The sequence below is a fragment of the Eubalaena glacialis genome, chromosome 11 (genome assembly GCF_028564815.1).
Source record: "Eubalaena glacialis isolate mEubGla1 chromosome 11, mEubGla1.1.hap2.+ XY, whole genome shotgun sequence".
Taxonomy (NCBI): Eukaryota; Metazoa; Chordata; class Mammalia; order Artiodactyla; family Balaenidae; genus Eubalaena; species Eubalaena glacialis.
Genome location: NC_083726.1, coordinates 116616528 through 116631908, shown reverse-complemented (window position 1 = coordinate 116631908; position 15381 = coordinate 116616528). Strand labels below are relative to the sequence as shown.

The window sequence follows — 15381 nt, the reverse complement described above, 5'->3', positions numbered from 1 at the left end:
ACACGCATCAGGAACCCTGAACAGAGTAATTGCACTGCTGTGACTTTATCTTAAAAGTGAGACAGCGAGGCAAAATATTTCTGAGTACGTTAAAGTCAACATTATTTAAAACAGTGAAAAACTGTAAATATCTTAAATGTTTAAAAATAGGTAAAATTACATAATCGCTACGCAATCATTAAAAATTGTTTTTTCTGAGGAATATTTAATGAAATATGAAAAGGCTCATGATGTTAAATGAAAAACACAGGTCACAAGACAACAGTCAGTGTGCTCCCAGGTTTGTAATAAACACACAGAGAAAGGGCCTGAAGCAAACACATGAAACTGTAAGCAGGGGAACTGTTACCATGTCTCCTGCACTTTTTACATGAGTTTTCTGTAAGAGCATGTAAATTCTTTCGGACACAGAACAGCCCCTTCCCAAATAAGCTGGGGAAATCACCTAGTATTACATGCTCTAAAACAACCCAATTTTTATTAACTTCTTACCCCCACTACCATGTGATCCCTATTAAAAGTCTAAAATTCAAAGGTTAAAGTACCAAAAGGTTACTACCACTTACAGATTTTATGGTGAGGTATTAAAATTGATTTTAAATAGCTTAAGATATTTCGATAACAATGCAGCAGGAATTTTTTTAAATTAATTTTTTTATTGGCGTATAGTTGGTTTACAATGTTGTATTAGTTTCTACTGTACAGCAAAGTGAATCAGCCATACACATGTCCACTCTCTTCTAGACTCCATTCCCACATAGATCATTACAGAGCACCAAATAGAGTTCCCTGTGCTATACAGTAGGTTCTTATTAGTTATCTTTTATGTATTGAAGCAGGAATTTTAAAACTTAGAAAATTATAAATGTCAAGGACGGCTGCTAAATCAGGGATTCTGCATCATTCAGAAATACACGTAAAGATACTGAAGTGAAATTCACAGGAAATGAACAACTTTAAGGGGCACTCAGTATGTTCACAACGTGTGCGACCGCCATCTGCGCTAAGTCACAGAACATTTCACCGCCTGAAAGAAAGCTCCGCACCCAACAAGCAGTCACTCTGCATCCCCCACTCCCCAGGCCCTGGAGACCACCAAGCTATTCTTTCTATGGATTTACTTATTTTGGACATTTCACATAAATGGGATCATACAATTTGTTGTCTAGTTAGTTCTTTTTTAAATACATTAATATTTATACTAAGCACATAAGATGTAATAATTGAATAACTTGAATTTACAGCATCTTAAAAAAGCAAACTGTTATAACAATAGCAAACAAACAATCCCGTTAAAAAATGGGCAGAGGATCTGAACAGACATTTTTCCAAGGAGGACATACAGATGGCCAACAGACACATGAAAAGATGCTCAACATCATTAATCATCAGAGAAATGCAACACCTGGTAGAATGGCCTGATGGCCATCATCAAAATGACAAGAGATGCTAAGTGTTGGTGAGGGTGTGGAGAAAAGGGAACCCTTGTGCACAGCTGGTGGGAATGTAAAGTGGTGCAGCCACTATGGAAAAGAGTATGGAGGTTCCTCAAGAAATAAAAAATGGAATTATCATATGACCCAGTAATTCCACTCCTGCGTATCTTTCCAAAGAAAGTAAAAGCACTAATTTGAAAATGTATATGGACTTCTTTGTTCATTGCAGCATTATTCACAATAGCCAAGACAGGGACACAACCTAAGTGTCCATGGATGAAGAAGAGGTGGTGTATATACGATGGAATATTACTCAGTCACAAAAAGAAGGAAATGCTGCCATTTGTGACAACATGGATGACTTGAGGGCATAATGTTAAGTGAAATAAGTCAGAGACAGACAAATACTGTATGACCTCACCTGTATGTGGAATCTAAAAAAACTGAACTCACACCAAATGGATTAAAGACCCAAATTTAAGACCAGACACTATAAAACTCTTAGGGGAAAACATAGGAAAAACATTCTTTGACATAAACCACAGCAAGATCTTTTTTGACCCACCTCCTAGAGTAATGGAAATAAAAACAAAAATAAACAAATGGGACCTAATGAAACTTCAAAGCTTTTGCACAGCAAAGGAAACCAAAAACAAGACAAAAAGACAACCCTCAGAATGGGAGAAAATATTTGCAAATGAAACAACTGACAAAGGATTAATCTCCAAAATATACAAACAGCTCATGGAGCTCAATATCAAAAAAACAAACAATCCAATTAAAAAATAGGCAGAAGACCTAAATAGACATTTCTCCAAGGATGACAGATGGCCAAAAGGCACATGATAAGATGCACAACATCACTAATTATTAGAGAAATATAAATCAAAACTACAGTGAGGTATCTCCTCACGCCGGGTCAGAATGGCCATTATCAAAAAATCTAGAAACAGTAAATGCTGGAAAGGGCGTGGTGAAAAGGGAACCCTCCTGCACTGTTGGTGGAAATGTAAGTTGATAACAACCACTATGGAGAACAGTATGGAGGTTCCTTAAAAAACTAAAAATAGAACTACCATATGACCCAGCAATCCCACTACTGGACATATACCCTAAGAAAACCATAATTCAAAAAGAGTCACGTACCACAATGTTCATTACAGCTCTATTTACAATAGCCAGGACATGGAAGCAACCTAAGTGTCCATCGACAGACGAATGGACAAAGAAGATACGGCACATATATACAATGGAATATAACTCAGCCATAAAAAGAAACGAAATCGAGTTATTTGTAGTGAGGTGAATGGACCTAGAGTCTGTCATACAGAGTGAAGTAAGTCAGAAAGAGAAAAACAAATACCGTATGCTAACACATATATATGGAATCTAAAAAAAAAAAAAAAAAAGGTACTGATAAACCTAGTTGCAGGGCAGGAACAAAGAGGTAGACATAGAGAATGGACGTGAGGACATGGGGTGGGAGGGGGAAGCTGGGGCAAAGTGGGAGTAGCATCGACATATATGCACTACCAAATGTAAAACAGCTAGCTAGTAGGAAGCAGCAGCATAACACAGGGAGATCAGCTCGGTGCTTTGCAATGACCTACAGGGGTGGGATAAGGAGGATGGGAGGGAGGCTCAAGAGGGAGGGGATATGGGGACATATGTATGCATATGGCTGATTCGCTTTGGTGTACAACAGAAACTAACACAGTATTGTGAAGCAATTATACTCCAATAAAGATCTATTTGAAAAAAAAAAAGGTGGTCAAAAGGTACAAACTTCCAGTTATAAAATAAATAGGTGACCATAGTTAATAATACTGTATTGTGTATGCGAAAGCTAATAAGAGAGTAGATTTTAAAGGTTCTCATCATAAGAACAAATCTGTAACTGTGTGAGGTGATAGATGTTAACTAGACCTATTGGTGATCATTTTGCAGTGTGTACAAATATCAGATCATTATGCTGTACACCTAAAACTAATGTTATAAGTCAATTACATCTTAAAAAAAAAAAAAAAAAAAAAGTCTGTCATTTGGAGAACTCGACAACAACAAAACTCAAAGCCCCCGGAGCGCCCAGGGGCAAGAAGGAAGGTCCAGAATCTGTGCTGCGATGTCCTGACCGCCCCTGCCCACAGTGGCCCTTCTCCGGGGTTTCAATCCCTGCCTGGTTCCCAACTGCTTTCTCCAGACTGCCCCCACCCTGGGTTGCCTGCTGGCATAAAAACACTTCTGCTTAAGTGAGATACCTCTTTGCCTCACAATTTCTCATGCCCCTTTCTCCTTCATCGTAACGTGTTATAATTTCAGCAGTTCCCATCTGATGTGAATTCTGAACAATTATCATTTTATATGAATTGTATCACACACATTTGGGAAAAAATATGTACGTGGTGCACCAAGAGTCTGTTTTAAATTTCCGTGCTACTTGTCAGCAGTGGACAGGACTTATGACCTGAAGACACCTGTTCAATAGTTTAAACTTCAGTAGTTTGAAGAACAAGTACATACAGTCGAGTCAACAAAAACCAAAACAAAAAACTAGCAGTTAAAAAAAAATCTTACACTGCTTTGCATTGCAACTTTTTTTCTTTAGAAGGGGTCAGCTGCAGACGGGGCAGGGCTGTGTTTAATGCTGTGCAGAGAAGAGGCCTGTGGGACCGGGACAGGGTTTCAATGAGAAGCTAATTAGAAACAGCACTTTGAAATCCTTTCAACAATTACAAACAGAATCTGGCTGAAGCTGAGCCCAGGACTCCCCGTCCATGCCCCCCACCCATCCCCAGCACACATGGGACCCGAGCTCCCTGGCAATGGCATGTCCAGAGTCTCCTGACAAAAACAGTCCAGGAGGTCAGGGAGACACTGTCCCTTCGCTGGTATTTCCCCAGGAGTCATAATTAAAAGACTTTCTGAGGCACTAAGATTGGACTCCTGGGTGACCAGAAACCCTGCCTGTAAGCCATTAAAGACCTGAAGATTTTCTGCTGTTTAAACAAAAGCACAAAACTCATGCCACACTGAAGGCTTTCTCCAGGATGTTCAGCACTGTAACCGACATCAAGAGTCTCTTCAGTACCATGGTTACTTGTATCTAAGACCAAAGAGCAGAATAAACAAACAAACAACGCTGCAAATAACCTAAAACTTTAGTGTTTGAAGCTAGGCTTTTGCTGGCAGCAGTGAAGAACCTGCCTATCTGTATTCAGATTACTCTGCAACCAGATGTAAACTAGGGCATTTAGGACTCAGCCCAGGGCAGTGAGCAGAAAATGGGAAGGCTTTCAAGGAGGTGGTAACTGTCCAGATACAAAGGCAGCGAGAGCCCGTCAAGGGGAATGAGGCAGAAAACCAGTTGAGAACTATGGCTGGACAGCCTGACTGAGGCCACCTCCAACCAGGGCCTCGAGGGAAGAAGGGACTGGGGAGACCTGCAAATCAGGCAGAACAGGACCGCCTCAGTTTACCTCCTGGTACAGACATACTTACGAGCTGAAGAAAAAAGACACAGAGGATAAGTCCAAATATACTGGAAATATAGAAATTTATAAATGAGCTTTTCCCCTTTCGGGGATCAAGGTAGGATGTACTCGGTTAATGGCCAGGTCCCTGAACATACAATCCTGCAGTCACATCAACGATTGCGAGGCTGCGAGGCCGCAGAGGGTCCACACTGTCACAAGCCAGCCAGACACGGCCTCCAGGGGAAACGTGCTCTGACCACTAACTGCTTGAACAGCCAATGGGATGGATGCTAAAAGGAGACAAGGCATTAGAAAGTGGAGCGAGTCTGGGAACTGGGCAGCAGGGGAGGCGGGGGGTGCCCCCTCACTCCTGCCCGCGCCCCCCTCCCCCCTCCAACCCCTGTCATCAAACATCCCCCCCTGCAGTCCAGGTCCCTCGGGCCTCATTCCGCCCCCATCTGCCCACTTTTACATTTCAGTAAATACAAACAGCAGTTTCGTCCCTTCCTACAACTGTGATGCTGAACCATGTCACAGAACAGAAGTTCCCAAACAGAGGTGGCTCCCGGGGGCTGCTCGCCCCAAAGCATGTCTTCACCAAACACTGTCTCAACTCCTACCCTGCCCCTCCCAGTTCACGTCTCCCCCCGGGAAACGCGAGCGCCCCTACCACACAAGGAGCACCGAGAGCCCGTGGACGGCCTGCTCCAACTAAGGAAACGGGACCTGAAATACCGTGAGCTCTCCTCAATGCTGCTTCCTCTGCACTTTGTCACTATTCCTTTGTTTTCTTTCATGGCCAGACTTCTCCAGGGGAGAAATACCACTCTGACCAATAACTCCTCTTTTACTCACTTGCAACTCGACCTTCATTCCTATCATCCTCTAGTGAAACGCTCCCCCCAAAGGCCATCCTCCCCACTAGGCCCACGCTCCCAGAGCAGGGACCCTACAGCTACTTGCTCACCTTGCAGTTCTTCCTGATGGGGTCTGACCAAAGATGTACCTTCCTGAAACAACGATCAAACGACATAGCCTCCGACCACTGCCTCCCATGGACAAACAAGCAGGGGACGGCCAGGGGACTCCAAAGTCTGACTGTTCCAGCCCAACCGCCACTGAGTCACAACACATCTTACACACCAGCCACGACCCAGCACACACGCTCTCCGACTGCACTGCACACGACCCTGCCTCTGTACTTCTGCTTGCCTTGCCCCTCTGCCCGCACTGCCACCGTCACCACCTCAGCCTCCCTGCGGGGCTCAGCGACACGGGTCTGCTGCTCCAACTCTCAGCCCCAGTTCCCGCCATCTTTGCCTCCTGCGTTCCTACTACACGTGTGTCTGTTACGGAACGCATCCTTCTCCTCGGAATGACAGTAAATAACGATGTGAGTATCATCCCCAGAGATTAGGGGAGCCAAACAGTCAACTTAGGTCTTATTTTTACAATTCCTTCTCTTTCTAGAAATGCATCTTACGTAAAAGCATACTGAATAAAGGCTTGAGGTTTTAAAAATGAAATCAAGGTAAATAAAGAGCTTGGGATAGCAGGAGTGCACGAAATAAACGGGACAATCTTCCCTTCTCTCTGCTCGCGCTCACACACTCACCTACTGCTCAGTGGCCTTGACGGACAGGGGGTCAGACCGCCGCCCAGGCTGCAGTCCTGCCCGTGTCCTCTGTGGACGCCTTCCCTGCAGTTACAAGTGAGGAGGAGCGAGGACAAGGTGGGTGAGGGTGTCCTCAGCTGCTGCTGGTGCTGCCGCTGCCACCAGTCGAGAGAGGTCTGGAAGGGCCAGCTGAGGCTCCACCTAAACGAGGGCCCGTGGCACCCCAGGCCAGTCAGCAAAAATGACACTCAGCTCTACAAGGCCCCACGCAGCTTATTCACTTAAAAACGCTCAAAAAAGCTCAGAGATTACATGTGTCAAACTCCCTGAACGGTTTAAACATTTTTAACAAGTTTTGTTTCAGATTACCAAGGGAAAGCCATGTTTTATCACCTTTGGTTGCCGGGAATGGCTCTAAAAGGCGGATCCTGAGCTGCCGGAGGGCAGCTCTCCTTTCAAGGCAGTTCTATGGCCAGTGAGGCTGGAATAGGTAGGAGGACGAGAGACGACAGACTCAGCCACGAGGGATCAAAGAGCTTCCTGGGGGTGTTACAGCCCCAGATGATGTCAGAGGCTCGGCAGTGGCCATTACAGGGAACTTCAAAGAAGGCCAACGTCAGTTTTGGAATTTCTGTGGACTGAGCCCCAGAGCCTCACCATCATAGCCTCGTATTAAGAAATGGGAAGCAAGGGCTGTGCAGGTGAGGTGAGTACGCTCTGCAGCGTCACATCAGCATCATGTACGTGTGTGTGGCACCACTTAACTGAAAAGCTTGAGACTTGTGGCATCAACAGGGTAAAGCAACAAAGGAGGGAAAAAGCTCAGTGCCGCTAATGCCACTAAGTGGTGGTTTATGCAACCCAAATGAACCACAGAATGGCAGGAGATCTGCTGAGATGGGGGAATCTAGAAAGCTTTTCCATTATGAGAATGACCAGCCTCAGTACAGATGAAACCCCAACTGTCAAAGAGGGCACGACCCCCTTTACCCCAAAAGCTACTGCAGCAACTCCTCAAATGTGCCTATGAGCGACTCCTTTGGAAGTTCAGGCCCAGGGGAAGAGCCCTTGGGCCACGGGCTCTCTCAGGGGACCAACAGCAAAGGGGCCAGGGGGCCACTTCCACCTCTGCCGAGTGAGGCAGGCGCTGGGGCCAGACAGCGCGGCGGTCTCCCTGTCCTCACAACCATCTTCTATGTGACTTATCAATTTATCTGTTAAAGACCTGATGTGTATAACACACCTGACTATCACTGTCTGTAACCTTAGCTAAAATGCTTTCCCTAGTCTACACCCCCTTGACTTTAATCTTGCCATAAAAGTTTAACTTTCATGTGGTCAAAGCGGCCTTACCTTCTGGTTCTTTCATTATTTCAAAGTTTACAGGACTATCATACCTCCATGAGTTATCCCATCAGCTTTGCCTCTCTGTAGACTTGCAATTATTTTGGTAAGAAACGTGGATTTAGTTTTCTATCAAAATTCCTCACCAGTTACAAGCCACCGGAAACAATGGAGGGACCAAGTGTCAATCCATCGCTAAGTACTAGGCCAGGTACTGGACAATGGTCCTTCCCACAGAAACTGGGAAGTTACAGCACTTCATTTTACTAATAAGAAAATTGAAATTCAGAGCTATCAGGAAGCTCATCCAAACAGGCAGCTAGAAGAGGGTGGCGCCACACCTCCGGGGGGTCCTAGAGGAAAGCTCACGAGGCGCAGCCCCCCAGACCCTATGGCTCTGCGCCTGTCATGTTGCACTGTAATCTGTAACAGTGTCTATTCTGTTTTACTGGCATGTGATTTCCATTTCACATTCAAATCATCGGTGTGTTTATTACTAGAACAGACCCCTTTCGGCCAGTATACCTTGGATGGGTACTGGTAGGTTCACACAGTCACTGTCAAAGGAAGAATCTACACAGTGTGTGTGTTTTAACTTAATGTATAAAAATGTACTGCCATTCACCGATCATATGATGCAGGCCCACTGAGGGGGTTCCCGGAGATTCCCTCCTAATAATCACCCCCTTAAACCTTTATCTGCCCTTCCAGTTTTGTTTTTTATAATCGCAAGTGAGATGTTAACGATACTTGCAATCCAAACACCGAAACCATAAGATTGTAATGAATTTTTTTCCTTTCATCTTTTACTATTTTATCCAAATTTGACAGTCAACCTTTCAGAAGCAACTCATCTTTAATGTTTTTGTTTGATAAAAACTTTTTATAGAAAATTTTATGCCCTTATTTTGTTTCATAGTATTTAATTGTGTAAATTCAGTAACGAGTACAATGGACACATACAGGTCTGTAAAAACATCAGCAGGATGCCCAGCTCACAGGTTGTCATTTCCCGTGGGTGGCCTCTCGAATGAAGACCCCCCCCCCGAGGGTGCTCCTGATGTCGCCAGGACAAGGCAGTGCAGTCACCCCACTGCCCCCACCCGCAATATCTACGTTCACCGGGTATTCTGGAGGAGAGCTCTGTTATGCTGGGACTTGGCTAAGGCGACAACAAACCTCAATTTATCTTGGTGACTACTGACATCTAAACTTTTCCTTCAAGAAACAGAGAGGTCTGGCATCCTTACTCGAGATGTGAAGAGATACATGTACTCACAGTTTTGTACCTTCTCCTTTCTCATCAATTCTGCACAGGCATAGTCAGATTCACAGCAGCACCTGTTTTGCTGCTATGGCCAGTAACTGTTAACCTTTAGCAGGCATAGGAATGAATCACAGAGCAACAGAACCACCTCCAGCCATCCTGCCAGGCTGGGACGAGAGCAGGGCGGGATCCGGCGTCTAGCGTCTAGCGCGGCCCAGGTGACGCCCACGCAGGACGTCGGGAGCCAGCACGGCAGTGAGCGCTAAGCAACAGACTTTGTTAAGTGCAATTCTATTCCCCCAGACGAAATGCTCTAAAATTCTGCCTCTTACTCTTTTCTTACATCACACACACAAGACTTCCAAGACAGTATTCCCGTACCACACATGCCACTTAACCCCGATGGGCTATGAGTTATTATTCTTTCGATGAGGAAACGGTCTTTATTTGTTAGTGCACTTTTAAAGGCTTGACATTTATATTACTGAATGAAGAGCATATTTAAATTCATCAGGAATGGGGCACTAAGATAACTATATCTCACTGGACACAGTAGCCAAGCCACTTCTTTTTTCATTTTTGAGCTGTTTGGAAATTATCTTTTCGTAAAGGTTTAGAAAATTTTACCTGTGAATAAATCTAAATGATTCTGGAGCTTTTGATGGGATGCTTTTTTGTGAAAACTCTTCTTCCCTAATTACTGGTCTGCTAAGGTTTCTGGTTGCATAATTTAGATTCTGGGTTTTTTTTTGGGAAATCAACACCCCATTTCACTAAGGCTTGCAAATTTACAGCACTGTATAGCTTTCAAAATATCAAATCTATTATTTCTTTTTTCAGCTTCTAATTTCATGGTTCTTGAAATTTGTATTTAAGGTTTACCTTAATTTAATTTTTTCTTCTCTTGCAAAGAATCAACTCCTGAAATTTTCTGTATCAAAACCATCCATTTTATGCTTGTAAGTTTTTTCCCTTAGTTACACTATTCAAAAGTCTGAGGTTGAATATTGCAGTTAAAAAGACAGAAATTATAAAAGAAAGTTTTAGCAGATTAGGTACATGCCTTACAGATGATTTAAGGTGCTGTCATTAATCATATCAATAAAGTCATATACAAGGTTATGTAAAGTTATAAAACCATCTCTATTTAATAGCTACTTTAAGAAAACTAGATTACGTATTTCAAGTCCTGGAAAAATGGTCACAGTGTGCTGTGGAGGACAAGATCCAAGTGTAATTATAGTCAACGGGATTAAGGACGTCGATGGGGAGATGCTCACCCATGAAAATGCAATTCCGTGACTTTCTAAAGTTCACCCCAAAGCACCAACCTGCTCAATGGTTACAAATATCACTGGAGTCACGACAAATCAAGTAATGTATCTGTCACTGTGTCCCTCCCTGGGGGTGCTGCAGCAAGAGTTTATAAACACTTTCTCCTCAGATGTCAGGGGCAGTGCTCGCATTTTTCTGTCTTCTATTAACAAGTATTAAGAATCAGGAGCATCAGATTTATGGAAACTGGATGGTTGTCAGGCATCCACCACAGAACGGGCGTTCCAGGAGGTCACCTGTGGGGTTACAATGATGGGGAAGACATGGCCCCTGATCCGGAGTTGCTTAGACAACTCCCAACGAAATGAAGTCGGGAAGTGCACTGGTGGGGGACACCCTCGCTTGGGAGAGGCAGGGGAGAGCTCACAGACACAAGGCCCTCAAGTGGGGCTTTTGAGAGCCTTGGAACAGGCGGGGGCAGGCGGGGGCAGGCGGGGTGCAGGACGAAGCCAGGATTCGGTGCCCTGCAGTCAGAGGGGGCAGCCGGGGGGAATCGGCACTAGAGCCACAAAGAAAAGCACCTTCAGAGCCTGCTGTTAGACGGAGACAGACCAGAAGATGATCTTTTTTAAAAACGAAAGGAAAAAAAAAAAAGGCAGCAGTCTATGTACAGGGAGAGGTACACACAGGGTGCTCTGCAGAGACACACCTGGGGCTCAGGGGGTGGTTCCCAGGGGATGCTGGGAAGACGGAGAGCTGGCTCCCAAGGGTGAAGAGCAGTGAGGACGGGGTAGAGGCATGAGGATTAAATCACACGGCCCACAGTGAAGGAGAGTGGGGGCACGAGGTCCCATTTTAATGCCCCAGATGAAGAAAGATGAAGGCTGGACCAGCTGCAGGAGAGCGTGGAGTGGAGGGTGCTCAAACCTCTAATGAAGGAACCCTTTACCAGAGCAGCTTGACGCCACACACGGAGGACAGGGACCCTGTCTGCACACCTTCTGGGCAATCATGCTGCAGATCTCGGGCAGGAAGTCCTCGCTGAGGAGCTTGTAGAGCTGCCGCTCTCGCAGGGAGGTCCTCTCCCGGAAACTCTCGGTGACCTGTCTCCACTCCTCTTCTGTCTGGCACAGGAGCCACCAGGAGCCTTGGCCTGGCCCCTGGGACCCTAGAAGAGAAAGGGGTGGCTCAGTGAACAGATCCCATGAGACCTGTTTCTTTCTATCTTCAGTTTCAGTTGGACCCTGGGTTATGATCAAAGCCAGGTAATCAGAAAAATGGGGGGCCCATTACCTTTTAAGGTTGATGCTGTGTACTTCTGATTTTCCTATTACTATCACTGTTTACAACTAAGAGATAAGAATGCGTAAAGGCAATACAAATATAACTACTGTAACCTTCATGATAGATTCTAATATACTAGAAATGCTTTAATGTATTTACTTTTCTACAAAAATGGTTTTGATTGAGCTTTTGCAGTCTTGCTTGTTGCACTGAGATACTCTAAATTGCTATTTCTCCCCAAATTTATACAATTTGGATTACAGAACCGAAGTCTAGGTAGGAACCCAGTACACTTCCTTATGTAGTAAAGCATTTTACTGGGTTGGCCAAAAAGTTCGTTCAGTTTTAAGTAAAAATAAGACACATTTTTCATTTTCACCAAGAACTTTATTGAACATATTCACTAACCGAACAAACTTTTTGGCCAACCCAATACATTAAAAGAAAGCTCTCGGAGAAGCTGCTCATTCACTCCAACGTTGGGTGTCTATTCTGCTGGGCCTGGGTAAGGGGGCCCAACTGAAAAGACCTGGTCCTGATCTCAAGCTATCCGTCAGGGGGAGAGATGGGCACAAGGGAGACGATGTGTGAAGGGTGAGGAGACTAGTCAGAGGCTACTGTAATAGTCTTAACGCTCTGCACTCGACTCTGGAGAAGGACACAAGTCAATCACATTCATGCAATCCCTTCTGACCCCAACAAAGGCCATTACCATTTCTTGTCTGCGGCTCAGATGCTAAGGAGTTTTCTTCCTGCTTTTCACTGAAACACAGGAAAAAGAGGCACCAATTAAAACAAAGACATGTCCAAAATTGTTGTGCTCCCCTGTAAGGTAGACACAACTGACTTACTACTAGGAGTGTGTGTGTGTGTGTGTGTGTGTGTGCGCGCGCGCGCGCGTAGGGAGGGAGGCTGGCTATGGAATAAATGAACACGGATGGGGAGGCCGGTGTGCTGGCGCAGAGGGGAAGGACGGATACACGGGAACACAGGAAAGGAGAAGTTCAGTGTCCACAGGTAAATGCCAAGAAAAGGGCTTCCTCCCGGACTGCACTGAGGGTGGCACTGCAGGCGAGGCGTATTGAATTGGCCCTCACAGCAGGCTGGAGTGAAGAACACAGGTTCTGAGGCCAGGCCACCTCTATTCAAGGCTTGCCACCACCTACCATGTGACCTCAGAAAAGTCACTGAACTTCCCTGTAAAATGGGGCTATTAATAATGCCTACCTCACAGGGATGCTGGAATTAAATTATAAAATACAAATGTGCTCATCAGCCTGACAGTGTTAAGTCTCCCTGAATCATGAAGGACATTCTCTGGATTTTCTGGTCTGTTTTCAACCACCTAACCCAGCACCGCCCCGAACAGCCTCCCGGGAGAAGGAAAACGTCCTGTACTGTCGCTGTCCAACGAGGCAGCCACGGGCCACGAGTGCCCGCTCAGCTGAAGTATGTCAGGTGTGACTGAGGAACCACACTTTAAATTTTATTTATTATTTTTTAAAAATAATTTGTCAGGGCTTCCCTGGTGGCGCAGTGGTTGAGAATCTGCCTGCTAATGCAGGGGACACGGGTTCGAGCCCTGGTCTGGGAGGATCCCACATGCCGCGGAGCGACTAAGCCCGTGAGCCACAACTACTGAGCCTGTGCTACGCAACAAGAGAGGCCACGGCGGTGAGAGGCCCGCGCACCGCAATGAAGAGTGGCCCCCGCTCGCCGCAACTGGAGAAAGCCCTCGCACAGAAACGAAGACCCAACACAGCCAAAAATAAATGTAAATAAATAAATTAAAAAAAAAAAAAAAGATTTGTTTTAGGGGCTGCTCTTTCTCTTTTTTTCCCCCTTCTACACATATCTTATTGTCTACATTTGTTTTTCATCATTCTTTAAAAAACGGAGGTATAGTTTTAGATGTACAACACAATGATTCACAATTTTTAAAGATTATACTCCACTTATAGTTATTATAAAATATTGGCTATATTCCCTGTGTTGTAGAGTATACCCCTATAGTTTATTTATTTTACGTAGTAGTTTGTACCTCTTAATCCCCTATCTTGCCCCTCCCCCATCCCTCTCCCCGCTGGTCACCACTAGTTTGTTCTCTGTTTCTATGAGTCTGTTTCTGTTTTATTATATTCACTAGTTTTACTTTTTAGATTTCACAAAATTTTACTTAATTTAAAAATACTTAAATACCGTATTGGATACAGAACTCTAAAGAATAAAATCACCAGCAGAGGGTAGCACAAGCACACATATGCTTCTTAAAATGACTACAGCCCCACCACTAAGGCACTTTAATTGTTGGGACTCACAGGGAAACTGAGATAGTACAGAACAGATTTCTGAATGTATCAGGAGGTGTAGATCGCTAACAAAATCCAGAAACAGATGCCTTGTGTATAAAACATGATTATAAGAACATTTCTCACAAATACTGGTGGGAGGAAAGCTGCAATCTGTAGTCAAAATTTCTGGAAAGTTAAGTGGAACACTGACTGTTGTAACAAAAAAAATCAAATTCTGATTGATTTATTCATAATCTGATTCTTAAAAATATTTCTTAATAGTTAATAAGCAGCACAGTGAAATCTGGTCCACTTCAGGCATTTAGGTTACTTAAGTAGTTCTAAAACGCCGAAGGAAGAAGCAGCTTCTCCTGTGTTATTAGAATTTTTAAGACTATGACCTAACTTCCATAAGTGAGTAATGATAGATCTGATCCTCAAGTAAAAGGAAAAAGTATTTCTACACAGAACAGGTCAGATTCTGAAAACTCTTATATTGAGATTCACATGGTGGGAATTCCTAAAAGGCAATGACATATTAAAATAAAATATGTCCCGGGACTGCCCTGGTGGTCCACTGGTTAAGACTCCACACTTCCACTGCACGGGATGCGAGTTCGATCCCTGGTTGGGGAACTAAGATCCCACATGCCGCGCAGTGCGGCCAAAAAATAGTAATAATACAATTTCCCAACCATAAGAGAATCTTTTTCTTTGCTAAAATTAAATATAAAATAAACACTATAAAAATGTTTAAAGTCTTACCTTTTCTTTATTGTAGGAAATTGTATTCTACATAGAACAAAGCATGTTTACTACTAAAATCTCCTTACCAGGGAAGAATTAACTCCTAAACTCCTAGACAGTATCAACTCTCTCCACACTCCTGTGAAGAACGTGTGGTGTAGGGATGGGATTTTCAGGGCACTTCCTGCAGGCGGGCTCGGTTCTCGGTGTCATCCACTGTCAGAGTCCCCACTGTCCAGTGAAAGCGAGGGGCCAGGCAGGAGACCCCCGAGGACTGTGACGCAGGGCCCATGTGCCCCCCGAGGCACAGAAAGCAGGATGGAGGCGAGTCCCTCCAGCGAAAGGGTTCGGGTTAGGGACCTACACAGACTAACAAGATTTACTCACCTCACTAGAGTTTCCTCCTGCAGTTTTTTCCGTTTTGGGGGTCTTCCTCTTCTTTTTCCTGTTTTCCCAGGAACACTTGAGACATTTTTTTGTCCTTCACTTTCCCTAAGAAATAGTACGTTAAATAGAAATGTTCTGTCATAGGACTGATGCGTTACATATGATTTATAAGCTAGTGATTACTGTTTCTGGCCATGAGGTTACTAAAAAGGAACGAAGGCAGCAGTTACAGGGAAAGAGCAGGGTGACCTCCCATTTTCCA

At 44.4% G+C, this 15381-nt stretch overlaps 1 protein-coding gene across 2 annotated transcripts in view; it reads right to left on the bottom strand.

The window, feature by feature from the left end:
• The window catches only part of LOC133101371 (chromatin remodeling regulator CECR2), a 151095-nt gene that overhangs the window by 31673 nt on the left and 104041 nt on the right, over positions 1–15381 (bottom strand). For both annotated transcript variants that reach the window (XM_061206099.1, XM_061206100.1), the window contains exons 5-7: positions 15120–15224; positions 12407–12456; positions 11409–11578 (exon numbers count right to left, since the gene is read on the bottom strand). In XM_061206099.1, coding sequence (XP_061062082.1) covers positions 11409–11578; positions 12407–12456; positions 15120–15224 — 325 coding nt within the window. The remainder of the gene's footprint in view (positions 1–11408; positions 11579–12406; positions 12457–15119; positions 15225–15381) is intronic.